The following is a 14,225-nucleotide window of genomic DNA, read 5'->3' as shown; positions in this document are numbered from 1 at the left end:
GCCTGTAAAGCTTTTGATTTCTCCATCGAATCTGAATGAAATCCTTGCCAGTTAGAGAATATTGGTTGTAGGTTTTTCCCTTTCATCACTTTAAATATGTCCTGTCACTCCCTTCTGGCTTGCAGAGTTTCTGCCGAAAGATCTGCTGTTAACCTTATGGGGGTTCCCTTGTAGGTAATTTGTTGCTTTTCCCTTACTGCTTTTAATATTTTTTCTTTGTATTTAATTTTTGATAGCTTAATTAATATGTGCCTCGGCATGTTTCTCTTTGGGTTTATCCTGTATGGGACTCTCTGCGCTTCCTGGACTTGATCCACTCTTTCCTTTCCCATGTTAGGGAATTTTTAGACTATAATCTCTTCAAATATTTTCTCAGACCCTTTCTTTTTCTCTTCTTCTTCTGGGACCCCTATAATTAGAACATTGGTGCATTTAATGTTGACCCAGAGGTCTCTGAGGCGGTCCTCAATTCTTTTCATTCTTTTTTTCTTTATTTTGCTCCCCGGCAGTTATTTCCAACATTTTGTCTTCCAGCTCACTTATCCATTCCTCTGCCTCAGTTATTCTGCTATTGATTCCTTCTCGAGTATTTTAAATTTCAGTTACTACATTGTTCATCACTGTTTGTTTGCTCTTTAGTTCTTCTAGATCCTTGTTAAACGTTTCTTGTATTTCTCCATTCTGTTTTCAAGATTTTGGATCATCTTTATTATCATTACTCTGAATTCTTTTTCATGTAGGTTGCCTATTTTGTCTTCATTTATTTGGTCTTGTAGGTTTCTACCTTGCTCTTCATCTGTAACATATTTTTGTTTGTTTGTTTGTTTGTTTTGATCGGTGGGGCTGTATTCCTGTCTTAGTGGTTGTTTGGCCTGAGGCATCCAGCAGTGGAGTTTGCAGGCAGTTGGATAGAGTCGGGTCTTGGTGGTGAGATGAGGACCTCCAGGAGGCCTCATTCTGATGAATATTCCCTGGGGCCTGAGGTTCTCTGTTAGTCCAGTGGTTTGGACTTGGTGTCCCACCACAGGAGCTTGGGCCCAACCTCTGGCCTGGGGACCAAGATCCCGCATGCCGCGTGGTGTGGCAAAAAAAAAAGAAAAAAGGAGCAGTACAATAACAAAGAATAAAAAATAAAATAAAATTAGAAAGATAAAAAATATATTAGGAAAAATAGAAATATAATTGAAACAACTATATAACAAGGTAAACAAAACCACAACAGAAAAAGAAAAAAAAGGCCTTGGCTCTGGGGGGCAAAGTTTAGGTGGGGTTGGCTCTTAGGTAGAGGTGGGGTTTAGGGTGGGGTGGGGCCTAGGTGGGGGTGGGGTTGACATTTGAGCATGGGGCGGGGCCTCTGCTTAGGACCTATGCATAAGGGGAGAGGCAGCACGTCCAAAGGGGGGCCCCCATAGTGTGAAGTTCCGGAGTTTGGAGGTAAGGCCCTGGGTGAGGGTGTGTGGGTGGGGTTTAGGCCCAGAGCGGTTGGAGGGTGTCTCAGAGGGTGTCTCCGAGTGTAGAGGTGGGACCCTGGGTAGGGGTGTAGGGGTGGGGCTTGGGCTCTGCACTGCAGGAGGGAGGCTCTGAGGGCAGAGGATTAGGCCTGGGAGCCCAACAGGCTCCCCAGTGCCTAAGTGGACAGGGGTATATTCTTTTTTATTATATATGTATATTCTGACCAGCAACAAACATTTTGGTTTTTTAAAAAATAAATATAGACTTGATATAGTTATTAGGTTATAGGGTTTTCCTTTCCCTAATTTCTTGACACATCTTATTTTGTTAACTCTAAGAAAAAGTTATAACTATCATTATTGATGCTATAAGTAATATATTACATTATATATATATTCCACATTATTAAAAAGTGAAATTATTTATTGGACATTTAAAAATGTTCCATTTTCACATTTCATAAAACAAATCAATGTTTGAACAAGAGACAAAACTTCTGTTTGTGGCACAAAATACTTAACTGGCAGGACAAGGTTGAAAAGAATTTGATTTAAGGGAAAAACAAAAATCATACGTTTACAGTAGAGTTGCTGAAAAAGATTCAAATTCTTATCCATGATGATAGCAATTTGAGGAAATGCATTTTAGTATTATGAACATTTTAAATTTTAATGAGTTGAATTATTGGAGAGCTACAGAACTTTATGAGCACTCTCTACCTTTATTTTGTTAACCATGGATGCTGTGCTTGATAAGACAGTATAGATAGTATGTGGTGAGTCAGTCTTGACAGGCATCTTACAGATTGAACAGAAAGAAGCAATAGACTAGAAACATTGTCAAGGAAACACAGTGATGGTACTTTGAAAAAGGGAGAAAAATCTGAAATACACCAGAGTCTGCATATAAAAGTTCATTTGCTAATTGAATATTTAAGACTATAATAATATTTTATATATTTAATAAAAAGTCTTAAAATTTTGCATTTTATATGTATATTTAATCAATTTTGCACTTAATAGCTCTCTATACTATATCTGTTTTCAAACACTTAAAATTATATTAAAGTAGAATAAAATCATAGAACTGCAAAAGACCGTAGGTCTCTTCTAACATTGTGCTTTTCAAAGATGAGGAAATTGATGCCCAGACAGTTCATTTTAAGAAGAACAAAGTACATATATTCCCTCATGCTCACATGCAAATGCTCTCCCTCACACACACACACACACACACACACACACACACACACACACACACACACGGACAAAAGTACGGGCTTCACATAGAGATCAGCATTACTGTGAACATTTATATGAATTAGAAAAGGCAAATAGGTGGTAATTGAACCATTAGAAACATTTTAGCTTTCTCTCTTCAGAAAACAAAATTTTTACTTCTAAAGTCTTAAAACTTTAACGAATTGTAAGAAAATCAGAAAAAGTGCTAAACTATTTTAACTTACTGGGATGAAAACATAGATGGTTAATTATTTCAAGAGAACTATTTTTAAAACCTCTGAGAACTATGATTACAGCAAGACAGCTAAATTGACTAGCAAAGTCAGAATTCCTTACAAGATTCTCTTTGGATACTGAGGTTCAATCCAAGCCTTGTATTTGTTGGCTTTGTATTATTTAATATATGTATATCAAAGAACTAGTCAGAGAGACTGTCTCTATTTTAAGTCTATGAGAACCGTCACCGGCATGCACTGACAGATGTTAAAGAATGTCTGTGGAAAGAATGTCAAAAACCTCTCCAAAGGAAAGTCTTTAAACCATGTCCTTAATACAGAAATGCAAAACCAGATTTAATTGCCCTTTTCCTAAACAGCTCAGACATGCAGGCTCATTTACTGCAGCATATGGTCTGCGAAAATGCACAGTGGAAGAGAGCAGTGGTGGTGAAGGCTGGCATTGAATCCATTTAGGCTGGAGTTCACAAAGATCAGTCGGAGGCAAGCACTTGAAGTTAAAGAAACACACCAAGCAGTGAAAACACAGGCTAGTTTCATTTTGAACATGCTCACTGGAGACATCCTATTTGCTTTCAAGACAACAGTATTCAATGTTTTATAATATGAAATACAGCATTTCTGAAAAACTAATATCCAAAGTTTTTTTTCTAATTAAAAAAGGCATAAAAAATAGACAACCTTGCATTAAGTCATGGAGACTTTTTTCTGATAATTTATTATTTGTTACCACTGAAAGTAACCATTTTTCTAGTCGGGAACAGTTAAAACAGTGAGTTGGGTGGCAGCAACATGGTTTACATTTTATTTCAAAGGGAAGACATTATGAGACCATGTGAAGTGGTAACTTCTTATCACTCCTAAAGGGATTAAGTTTACAGTTCTTTCAAGAAGTCAGAGGTAACTGAGAACTTAAGGAAGAGGAGGAAAAAAATCTGTGAATCCTCTTATACAGCTTTGTGGTGTTGGCAAGTGACTTCCATGTATCTTAATTTTCTATCTGTAACATGGAAGAAGCTATCTTTACAGAAAATTTTGTTTTAACCTCTAAATATCTAAAAGACAGTTCAGTTGCTATGTGTCTAGTACAGTGTCACACAAATTTGAGGAAAAATACAAAAAATAATAGAAAGGAAAGAAACGTTTGAGGAGTTAGGAATGGCAAACATGGATCTGATGGTTTATTATTGCTGGAATCTAATTAGTAATAGCTATTTATTATAACAAATTATTTCAGAGTTCTATTTTTCCTGTAAAACTAGCCTTTCTTCCAATGTTACATATTGTAGGACAAGTATGCTTACTATTTTTATTGTCAATTTGAAATTGTCTATAACTGCACTAAATGGCTATTTAAATTTAATTCAAATTAAATAAAATTTGAAAATTTGGTTCCTCACTCACATTAGTCATATTTCAAGTGCTCAATGACCACCTTATATGGAATGTTTCTGTCATTACAGAAAGTTTTGTTGGGCAGTGGCGTTTTGGTATTATTCATATTTTAGTTAAGTTTTTATCAATGCATTTCATTGAAAGGTGAGAAGATAAATCATATATTTTTAGATAGCAGGTGTAGAGGAGATGGATCTCCTCCCAATGCAAACAGTAAGCCAAAGTTTAAGCTGTAAAGAAGGTACATTTAACCCATGTAGCAAGACACAAAAATGAAATGGTGGTGGTGTTATGGCAGTGTGATTTTCTGAAATAGTGAGCAGCTCTTGCTAATATTGTGGACAAAGTCAGTCTTCCATTAATTTACACAGTAATCACATTCTTGGAAATTTAGTGTATACTTAAACTCTTATTTAAAAAAAAACCCAGCTCTTTGTATTTAGCAGACAGAGTTTTAGGCTTAGATAATTGTAAGCAGGTTTTTCACCCACATCAATGTCTAGCACATATGCAGGACAACTCTGTTGTGTGGAAGAGTTCTGTGCATTACAGAATGTCTCCATCCCATCCACCCCTACTAAATGTCAACCTGCTCATTGCCATGTACTTCTGAACATTTCCAACACATTTTGGTGTAATTATTTGCTATAAACAAACACTTATGGTATAAATATTCAAGATGGTGGGACCCATTCAGCTTAAGAGTCATCTCAAGCCTGTTCCTTTGTTGGATACATTTTATTGATTTATCTTTTTATTCCATGTTTATTTTATTTATTTATTTTTAAATTGAAGTATAGTTAATTTACAATGTTGTATTAGTTTCTGGTATATAGCAAAGTGATCCAGTTATACAAGTATATATATTCTTTTTCATATTATTTTCCATTATAGTTTATTACAAGGCATTGAATATAGTTCCCTGTGCTATACAGCAGGACCTTGTTTATTTATTTTACATATTGTAGTTTGCATCTGCTAATCCCAAATTCCTAATTTATCCCTCCCCCTTTACCCCCCTTTTCCATATTTTTTAAAGTGAAAATATTATGCTTCTGTGGACCTAATTCTCTTTTTAACACCTGTCCTTATTCATTCCTAATAGTTTTAAACTTTAAGGAAGTGACCAGGGTAATGAAAGAAAAATTCCTTCTTTACATATGTCATGGACTTTTGTCTTATATCCATTAGAAAATGAGGCCATGGTAGAGGTTGGGTCTACCGCTTACCAACTGTGTGGCTGTGAGCAGTGGCTCAGTGAGCTTGTTCATTGAAGTCCTAGTTTTCATTAAGAAACACATTGGGAATTAAACAACAGACATAATTATCACAAGACCATGTTGTTGTGTAGATGGAATGAGAACCCATTACTTTTACCTCAAGAAATATAAACAGACTTAAAATCTAGCACAAAACTTTTTAGTCTTATAGGTCTGTAGATGACCTTCAGGTAATCTGTGAACCTCTTAAAATTGTAGCAAAATTATGAGTATTTGTGCATTTTTAGAAGGACGAGTCCATGATGTAATCAAAGGAATGAGGAAAAACTAATTAAAATTTAAAAATAATAAAACCTCATTATAGAAAGAAGACATAGAGGAGATAGTGTCTGGTATATAAAGAAAGGGGATGGTTGATTAGGTTAGAAGTTAAGTCTACTATTGAAATGGTAATTTTTTTAATTTTTGAATTTTATTGTTTTTTTTATACAGCAGGTTCTTATTAGTCATCAGTTTTATACACATCAGTGTATACATGTCAATCCCAATCACCCAATTCATCACACCACCACCACCACCACCACCCACCCCGCGGCTTTCTCCCCTTGGTGTCCATACGTTTGTTCTCTACATCTGTGTCTCAACTTCTGCCCTGTAAACCGGTTCATCTGTACCATTTTTCTAGGTTCCACATACATGCGTTAATATACAATATTTGTTTTTCTCTTTCTGACTTACTTCACTCCGTATGACAGTCTCTAGATTCATCCACATCTCTACAAATGACCCAATTTCATTCCTTTTTATGGCTGAGTAATATTCCATTGTATATGTACCACATCTTCTTTATCCATTCGTCTGTCCATGGGCATTTAGGTTGCTTCCATGACCTGGCTATTGTAAATAGTGCTGCAGTGAACATTGGGGTGCATGTGTCTTTTTGAATTATGGTTTTCTTTGGGTATATGCCCAGTAGTGGGATTGCTGGATCATATGGTAATTCTGTTTTTAGTTTTTTAAGGAACCTCCATACTGTTCTCCATAGTGGCTGTATCAATTTACATTCCCACCGACAGTGCAGGAGGGTTCCCTTTTTTCCACACCCTCTTCAGCATGAAATGGTAAATTTTAAAGGAAGCTAAAAAATGCTTCTTGGAAGAAAAAATAATGAACCTATTGAAATGATCATCTTCCCCTTCCAAGAAATAGTATGTGCTAAAAATAGATTCATTGACAGCTTAACGCCATCAAGAATTAAGGAAGAGTGATAAGAGATAGGTAAAATTAGACAGTTCTACCTGCCCCTCAATCCTCAGTGTTCCTTGAACCACTGTCAAAAAGAATACTAGAATAGATAAGTCACTGTGACTGACCATATATTCTACTTTCTTGTTTTCAGTTATATTGTGGTTAATGCTGGGAAGTGTGGACTGTTAAATGTGCAGTTCTCTGAATTTTACTTGCTTTTGTTCAGTGCTATTTTGCCTCATATCTTCAAAGGAAATTCAGCATTCATTTCAAAAGAAATTGTTTTCTTTTTTGTAGGACATTTATAATGTATTTATATATATTGCATGTTATATACATTATATAGTACATTTTAAGAGAGGATTGCTTATACCATTAAAATAAGATTTGAGTCAAAGCAAATTATTGAAAGAAAACCCACCCCCAAAACATACCTGCTACAGAAATCCTTCATTGGTTTAATTATTACTTGGAATTATATCTGGGACTGCTCTTGTACTCCCCATCACGCCAAGGCTGGAGCATCAGGTGTCACTGGGTTTGTTTTGATGGTGATGGTGGTGGTGGTGGTGATTGATGATGGTAGCTAACATTTATTGAGCATTTATAAGGGCTTGGCAGGTGTTAATTCATTTCATGCTCATAGGAACCTAGAAGGCATAATTATTTCCATTTTACAAATGAGGAAGCTGAAACAGAGAGATGAAGTAACAGCTCAGAGTTGCATATTTATGGATAGAGCTGGGCACACATCTGGCCATCTGGCTCCAGAGTCTAGAGTGTTGACCACCACATTGCCTCTTCTCGATATTTATACTTAGGCCCAAGTCTTTGAATAAATAGACCATTTAAGCACTGCATGAACAAGCTGGGGAAAGAGTTTACTGGCATTTTCATTTTAAATCTTGAATAGTGGAAACCCAAATGGGAAGACTAAGTGGTATTAAGTGATTGTCAAAGACTACAATACTGAAGGTTCACCTCAAATTTCATTGGCAGAAATGGAGTTCTCAGAAATACATTAGTTATTTCTTTACTTCCCTTTAATAAAGTGTTTCAAAGTTAAAGCATGGATAAACTCCACATTAATTGTATGGCTGCTATTCCTGTTGAGTGAGGACTATGCTAACCTTTTCATGTCCCGGGTCTCCCAGAAAGGACAGTCTGTGTCTGGGAGAGGCAGCCCCACCCCAGCTGTCAGTAGGCTTTGTTCAAGGGACTGTTGTTAGGTGCCTTTCTCCATTATATATTGTCATTCCCTGACCTTTTTTTTTTTTTGGATCTGTTTAAATTACTCACCCTAAAGTCTGTTGGCTTTTTCATCACTTATAGAAAACATCTGTTACCCTCAAAGGCTGTTAATGGTGGCCACAAAGTCCTGTCAGAGGTCCTCATTTTACTGGCCCTTTGTATGTGTGTTGGATGCTGTGTCTTGTATACAATAAAGGTAATTCTAGGCCAGATTTTTCTTAAATGCTGATCAGAGAAGACTGCATCCAAATCACCTGGGGAGCTTGTTAAAAAGGGAAATTCCCAAGTCCCACCCTAGATTTGCCAGCTCACTCTCTGGGGTTGCTTCCCTCATTTGCATTTTTAGTAAGCACCCCAGGTGCTTCTGATGTACTGGAAAGTGAAAAACCACTGTTCAAAAGGCTACATTAAATGAGATGTATACATCTCAGTACTGTAAGAGAGGCAGATGTGATTAAAGCCCTGCCCATAACGAGCCTGTAGTCTGCTAGGGAAGATAACACATAGAAATAATGCACAGTGAAAATTAAGTACCATAAAAGTAGAAACAGCTACTTCCAGGTAGCAGAAGTCAGAGAATCTTCTAGAGATTTTTTTGTTTAGTGCAAGGTATATACATGTGGGTGACTCTTCATTCATTTAGCACATGTAAAGTCCTGCAGTTCATTTTTTATCTCCTTTACCAACTCACTGGATAACTTCTAAAATTTGCATAATTTTTAGAGATGAAGACAAAACTTTCATATTATTAAAGGCTACAACACCTAAAAAAAGTTTTCCTTTCCGTAAACTACCAAGCATACTATGCACTCATGGCATTTCTGATTTTATTTTTTAACAGGAGATTGCTAGCATTTTATGACACAGAACCGTCTACACTGAGAGCTTCCCCTTCAGTGAGACTATGCCCAGAAATTGTCCCAAGTGTTTGTTAATGTTCAACCCTTTTCATAAAAAGTCACTGTTCCCCTTCATCATGGTTGTTTATAGGCCAGATATGAATAATGAAAGGAGAAGAGAACTAACTTTATTAACTACTGTGCACCAGGCACTGTGCCAGGCAAACTTCAGAGAGGTTAAGTAAATGAGCCAAGCCACACAGCTGCTAAAGCCAAGAGAATGGAAAGCCTAGGTAGTCGGTGAGATGGTGGCTTTTGCCAGCAAGCGTCTTGTTAATTTATTGACAAACATTTGAGTACCTGCTGCATTGGCACTGGAAGGATACAGAGATAAATACAGTGCCAGATCTTGGGGAGTATTCGATCTAATGAGAAATCAGAGATTTACACAGTTAACCAATACAGGTGAGTGAAGGGCACTGACATTTGCACTTACTGGGCTATGCTTTTTCAATATATAATATTATCCCATTTAACCATCCCAGCAAACCTGCCAAGTGGTCAAAGTCTGTTATATAGATGAGGGAATTGTGGTTCAGAGAAAGCAAGTTACCCAAGGTTACCCAACTCGTAAGTAGCAGGGGTCAGATTTGCATCCAAGTCTGTGACTGCAAAACCTCTGTCTCCCTTGGGATTTCCAATGACAGAATCTGCATTCTGATAAGGGGAAATGTGGAGGCTCTCCGGAGCTACATTTGATGCATTCTACCTGGATACTTAGGAATCAATAGGATTTATTTAGAAGGAAAGTCCAAGCAGTGCTACAACAGAAGCAAAGGTGCAGAGGAGTAGAAGTGTGTGGGAATGGACGTTAGGCCATTTCCACGTAAGCAGAGCAGATATGGAACCATCGTGAGAGGTGGACTAGGAAGGTGGGCTCCGGGAAGACCAGGTCCTACCTCAAGCTTTAGCTAAGGATGATGAGAGCTGAAGGGCTAATCTCAAGAAATATCTGTGTTAAAAAATGAACAAAACTTGACAACTAATTGGATGTTGTGTGGGGCCGGCGGGGGGGATGGGGGGATGGGAAGGGGGTCGACGTGCATCAAAGCTGATTAAATGAATCACTGGAGTAGTGCTGTAAGGACAAATGAAAGAATCCATTAGAACATAGGTTACAGCTCCAAGTATTGCAGAAAATAGTGTTCAGCTTTACCTTGTCTGTGAACTTAGCTGTTTTCCCAGTGGTTAATTCATATGGAATGTGTTCTATAACTGCTGTTTTCTAAGAATATAAAGCTATGCCTTAATATTCTAGGCTATCTCTTTAATTTTTTTAAACAAACACAGAAAGTAAGGTCTATGCCATCAGATACACCCATGTACATATATATAAACATACATATAGAAGGACTAGGAAATGTGACTGACATCATGATTTTCCAAATTTTATGAAACGACATTTCCTTCTGTAACCAGAAAGAAAAATAACTTAAACAAAAAAAAGCCAGGGCTTCCCTGGTGGCGCAGTGGTTGAGAGTTCGCCTGCCAATGCAGGGGACACGGGTTCGTGCTCCGGTCCAGAAGGATCCCACCGCGGCTGGGCCCTGTGAGCCATGGCTGCTGAGCCTATAAGTCCAGAGCCTGTGCTCCACAACGGGAGAGGCCACAACAGTGAGAGGCCCGCATACCGCAAAAAAAAAAAAAGCCAAATAGCCTAGATGTTTACTTGATGGACCACTTATAAATTCCTCCAGAATACCTAATCAAACATTGTTCATTATATGGTCTACTAAAATCATTTTCCAGTGACTTTTTTGGAGAACTCTGTTTCTTCATATTCTGTTTATATAAAATCGTTTTATTTTTAATTTTAAGACTAAGAGTACTCGAGGTATATATTTTTAGAGTTTTAAAGATTTGTGGTTTTCATTCAATAGCCATATTTTCACTCTCCTATACCTTTTCATAATGTTGATGTTAAACTCTTAAAATAATTGATCAAGGAAGAAAGACAAATGAGTATCAGTTTTCATTTGGTATTATGAAATACTTGAATAATTTTTTTGACCAAATTGAGCCATCATGCATGTTATGGCTAGCATTATACTTTATAGTTCAATCAATCCCCAGTTCTAAGTACTTTGCACTTAGACTGTTTTCCATTTTGTTTTTGTAAAATTTCTTTTACTTTAAAAGAAGATTTTAATTTTAATTTTATTATTATTATTTTTTTTTTTTTGCGGTACGCGGGCCTCTCACTGTTGTGGCCTCTCCCATAGCGGAGCACAGGCTCCGGACGCGCAGGCCCAGCGGCCATGGCTCACGGGCCCAGCCGCTCCGCGGCATGTGGGATCTTCCCAGACCGGGGCCCGAACCCGTGTCCCCTGCATCGGCAGGCAGACTCTCAACCACTGAGCCACCAGGGAAGCCCGAAGATTTTAATTTTAGAAGACAAAATGTTTCTGAAAACATTTTTTCCCCTTGATACTTTTTGACTTTAAAAATAACTGACATTAAAATAAATGTCAGTTTCAAGAACGAACTTGTTTGAATTTCAGTTTGGAATACATTTTTATTTAGGTTATAAAATCTTTAAAGGCAGCTTTAAAATGACAATTCTGATACAACTAAATTACTTTTCTGTCAAAAACAACTATTTCTCATACTAGTGTTAATTTTGTTATCTTGAGCCAACACAAATTAAAATTAGAATTTGGGTTTTACTTTAAAGTAGTTGTTCATTTAGTGATATTCAGAATTAATGGAATTTTTTTCTTACTATTTAGGAAATACCAGAAAGGAACCAGAGTCCGGCTGCGGCTATTAGATCTTGAACTTACATCTAGGTTCTTGGGAGCGACAACAGATACAACTATACTAGAGGCTGAAGCAATTCTGTTAGGACTCCAGGAGAGTAAAGACTCAAAATCAAAAGAACATCGTGAAAAATAAATGAACTTTGCTTAGTGTATTCACTCCTTTTTTGTTGAACCCAGGTATTCATCATGAATGCCATTAGACAATTATGAATACATGATTGGAGAAGACATAGTAAATGCAAGCTATAATTTTAGCTCTTATTTGTCAGAATTTTCTTTAGGTGTATCTCTCCTCCCCCTGTTTTTATACCCATTCTTTCCTTTGATTGGAATAGTGTAAACTGTACTGAGAAACTGTCATTCAATAAATATGTTTTGAGTGCACTCTTTGTGCATGGCACTGTTCTAAATACTAAAGAAACAGCAGTAAACAAATTAGACAAAATTGCTTGCCTAGTAGAGCTTACCTTTGGCTGGGGGAAATTGATAACAAATAAGTAAAATGTTGATATATAGTATGTTAGGGATGTGTGCTGAGGACAGAAGTAGAGCAGGAAGGGCAGAGGATCTGAATAGACATTTTTCCAAATAAGACATACAGATGGCCAAGAGGTACATGAAAAGATGCTGAAAGTCGGAAACGTGTCAAAACCACGAGATACCACCTCACACCTGCTGGAATGGCTGTCATGAAAAGGCAAAAAATAGCAAGTGTTGGCGAGGATGTGGAGTTTTAAAAGGGAACCCTTGTACACTGTTTGTAGGAATGTCAGTTGGTGCAGCCACTATGGCAAACAGTTCGGGGGTTCCTCAAACAATTAGAATTCTCACATGATCCAGCAATTCCACTTATGGGTATTTCCAAAGAAAATAAAAACATTAACTCAAAAATATATGCACCCCCATGTTCATTGCAGCATTATTTACAATGGCCAAGGTATGGAAGCAACCTAAGTGTCCATCAATGGATTAATGGATAAGTAAACTGTGATACACGCACACATACACACACACATAATGGAATATTATCCAGCCATTAAAAAATAAGGAAATCTTGCCTTTTACGTGGGCCTCTCACTGTTGTGGCCTCTCCCATTGCGGAGCACAGGCTCCAGACGCGCAGGCTCAGTGGCCATGGCTCACGGGACCAGCTGCTCCGCAGCATGTGGGATCCTCCCAGACCGGGGCACGAACCCGTGTCCCCTGCATCGGCAGGTGGACTCTCAACCACTGCACCACCAGGGAAGCCCAAATCTTGCCATTTTTGACAACATGGGTTGACCTTAAAGGCATTGTGCAATGTGAAATAAGTCAGAGAAAGATAAATACCATAAGACCTCATTTATATGTGGAATTTAAGAAAAAGAGGTCATGGATTCAGGGAAGAGATTGGTAGTTCCAGCACAGGGGTTGGTGGTGGGGAGAGAGGGCAAAATGTGTGAGAGGGGTTAAAAAGTACAAATTCCAGCCATAAGATAAATAAGCCATGGGGATGTAATGTACAGCATGGTGACTATAGTTAATAATACTGTATCATATATTTGGAAGTCGCTAAGAGAGGAGATCTTAAAAGTTCTCATTACAAAGAAGAAAATTTTAAACTATGTATAGGGATGGATATTTACTAGACTTATTGTGGTGATCATTTCCCAATATACACAAATATCAAATCATTCTCTATACCTGAAACTAATGTATTTCAGTTATATCTCAATTTGAAAAAATAAAGCAAGGAATGGGGTTATGAGGTATCAGAGTGATAGACTGAAATTTAGGTTGTGCTGTCAATGGAAACCCTCAGAAGAATTTACTTTTTTTTTTTTTTGATGTAAAAGATTTTCCACTGATATGGTATTTAGAAAAAGCTCTTTAAAGAGCTTTTTTTTAAATTGAAATATAATTGACATATAATGGTATATTAGTTTCAGGTATACAACAGAATGATTCAATATTTATATATATATTGCAAAATGATCACCACAGTAAGTCTAGTTAACATCCATCCCTGTATATAGTTACCAGGAATTCACTTGAATAATAACTGAAGGATTGAAGGAGCTAGTCCCCTGAGTCCCTGGGAAAGAGTATTCTAACAGGGGGAACAGCTACTACAAAGGACCAGATTGTGCTTGTCCCATTTAAGGGGCTTGGGAGGAAGCCATTGTAACTGAGCATAAGAGGAATAGGAGATGAACCTGAAGAAGTGAGGGAGGTCTTGTTAGTCCTGGTATGAACTTTGGCATTTATTTACTCTGATTGGGGTGGAGGGTCTTTGCAGGATTCTCAGCAGAGGGAGGGTATAATCTGACTGACAGTTTCACTGGATCCCGTACTAGCTGGGTGGACTGAAGATGAACAAGGGCAGCAGCAGCAAAATGTTAGGAGACTTTGCAGCAATCCAGGCAAGAGATGCTGGTAGCTTGGACCAGTGGAGTAGCAGTGGACGTGGTGAGAAGTGATTGCAATCTGGGTATATTTTGAAGGTAGAGACCGTGGTATTTCCTAACATACTGGATATGGA

The 14,225-nt window shown here is 37.5% G+C and overlaps 1 protein-coding gene across 2 annotated transcripts in view; it reads left to right on the top strand.

Annotated features, from left to right (window-relative positions):
- The window catches only part of MRPS28 (mitochondrial ribosomal protein S28), a 104,196-nt gene extending 91,599 nt beyond the window's left edge, over positions 1-12,597 (top strand). For both annotated transcript variants that reach the window (XM_059042431.2, XM_067017337.1), the window contains one exon: positions 11,672-12,597. In XM_059042431.2, coding sequence (XP_058898414.1) covers positions 11,672-11,837 — 166 coding nt within the window. In that variant the 3' untranslated portion in view covers positions 11,838-12,597. The remainder of the gene's footprint in view (positions 1-11,671) is intronic.
- Positions 12,598-14,225: the final 1,628 nt, after the last annotated feature.

This window comes from Kogia breviceps, chromosome 17 (genome assembly GCF_026419965.1).
Source record: "Kogia breviceps isolate mKogBre1 chromosome 17, mKogBre1 haplotype 1, whole genome shotgun sequence".
In the NCBI taxonomy this organism is placed as follows: Eukaryota; Metazoa; Chordata; class Mammalia; order Artiodactyla; family Physeteridae; genus Kogia; species Kogia breviceps.
Note: the sequence above shows the minus strand (reverse complement) of the source record. Positions and strands in the feature narration are given on the sequence as shown.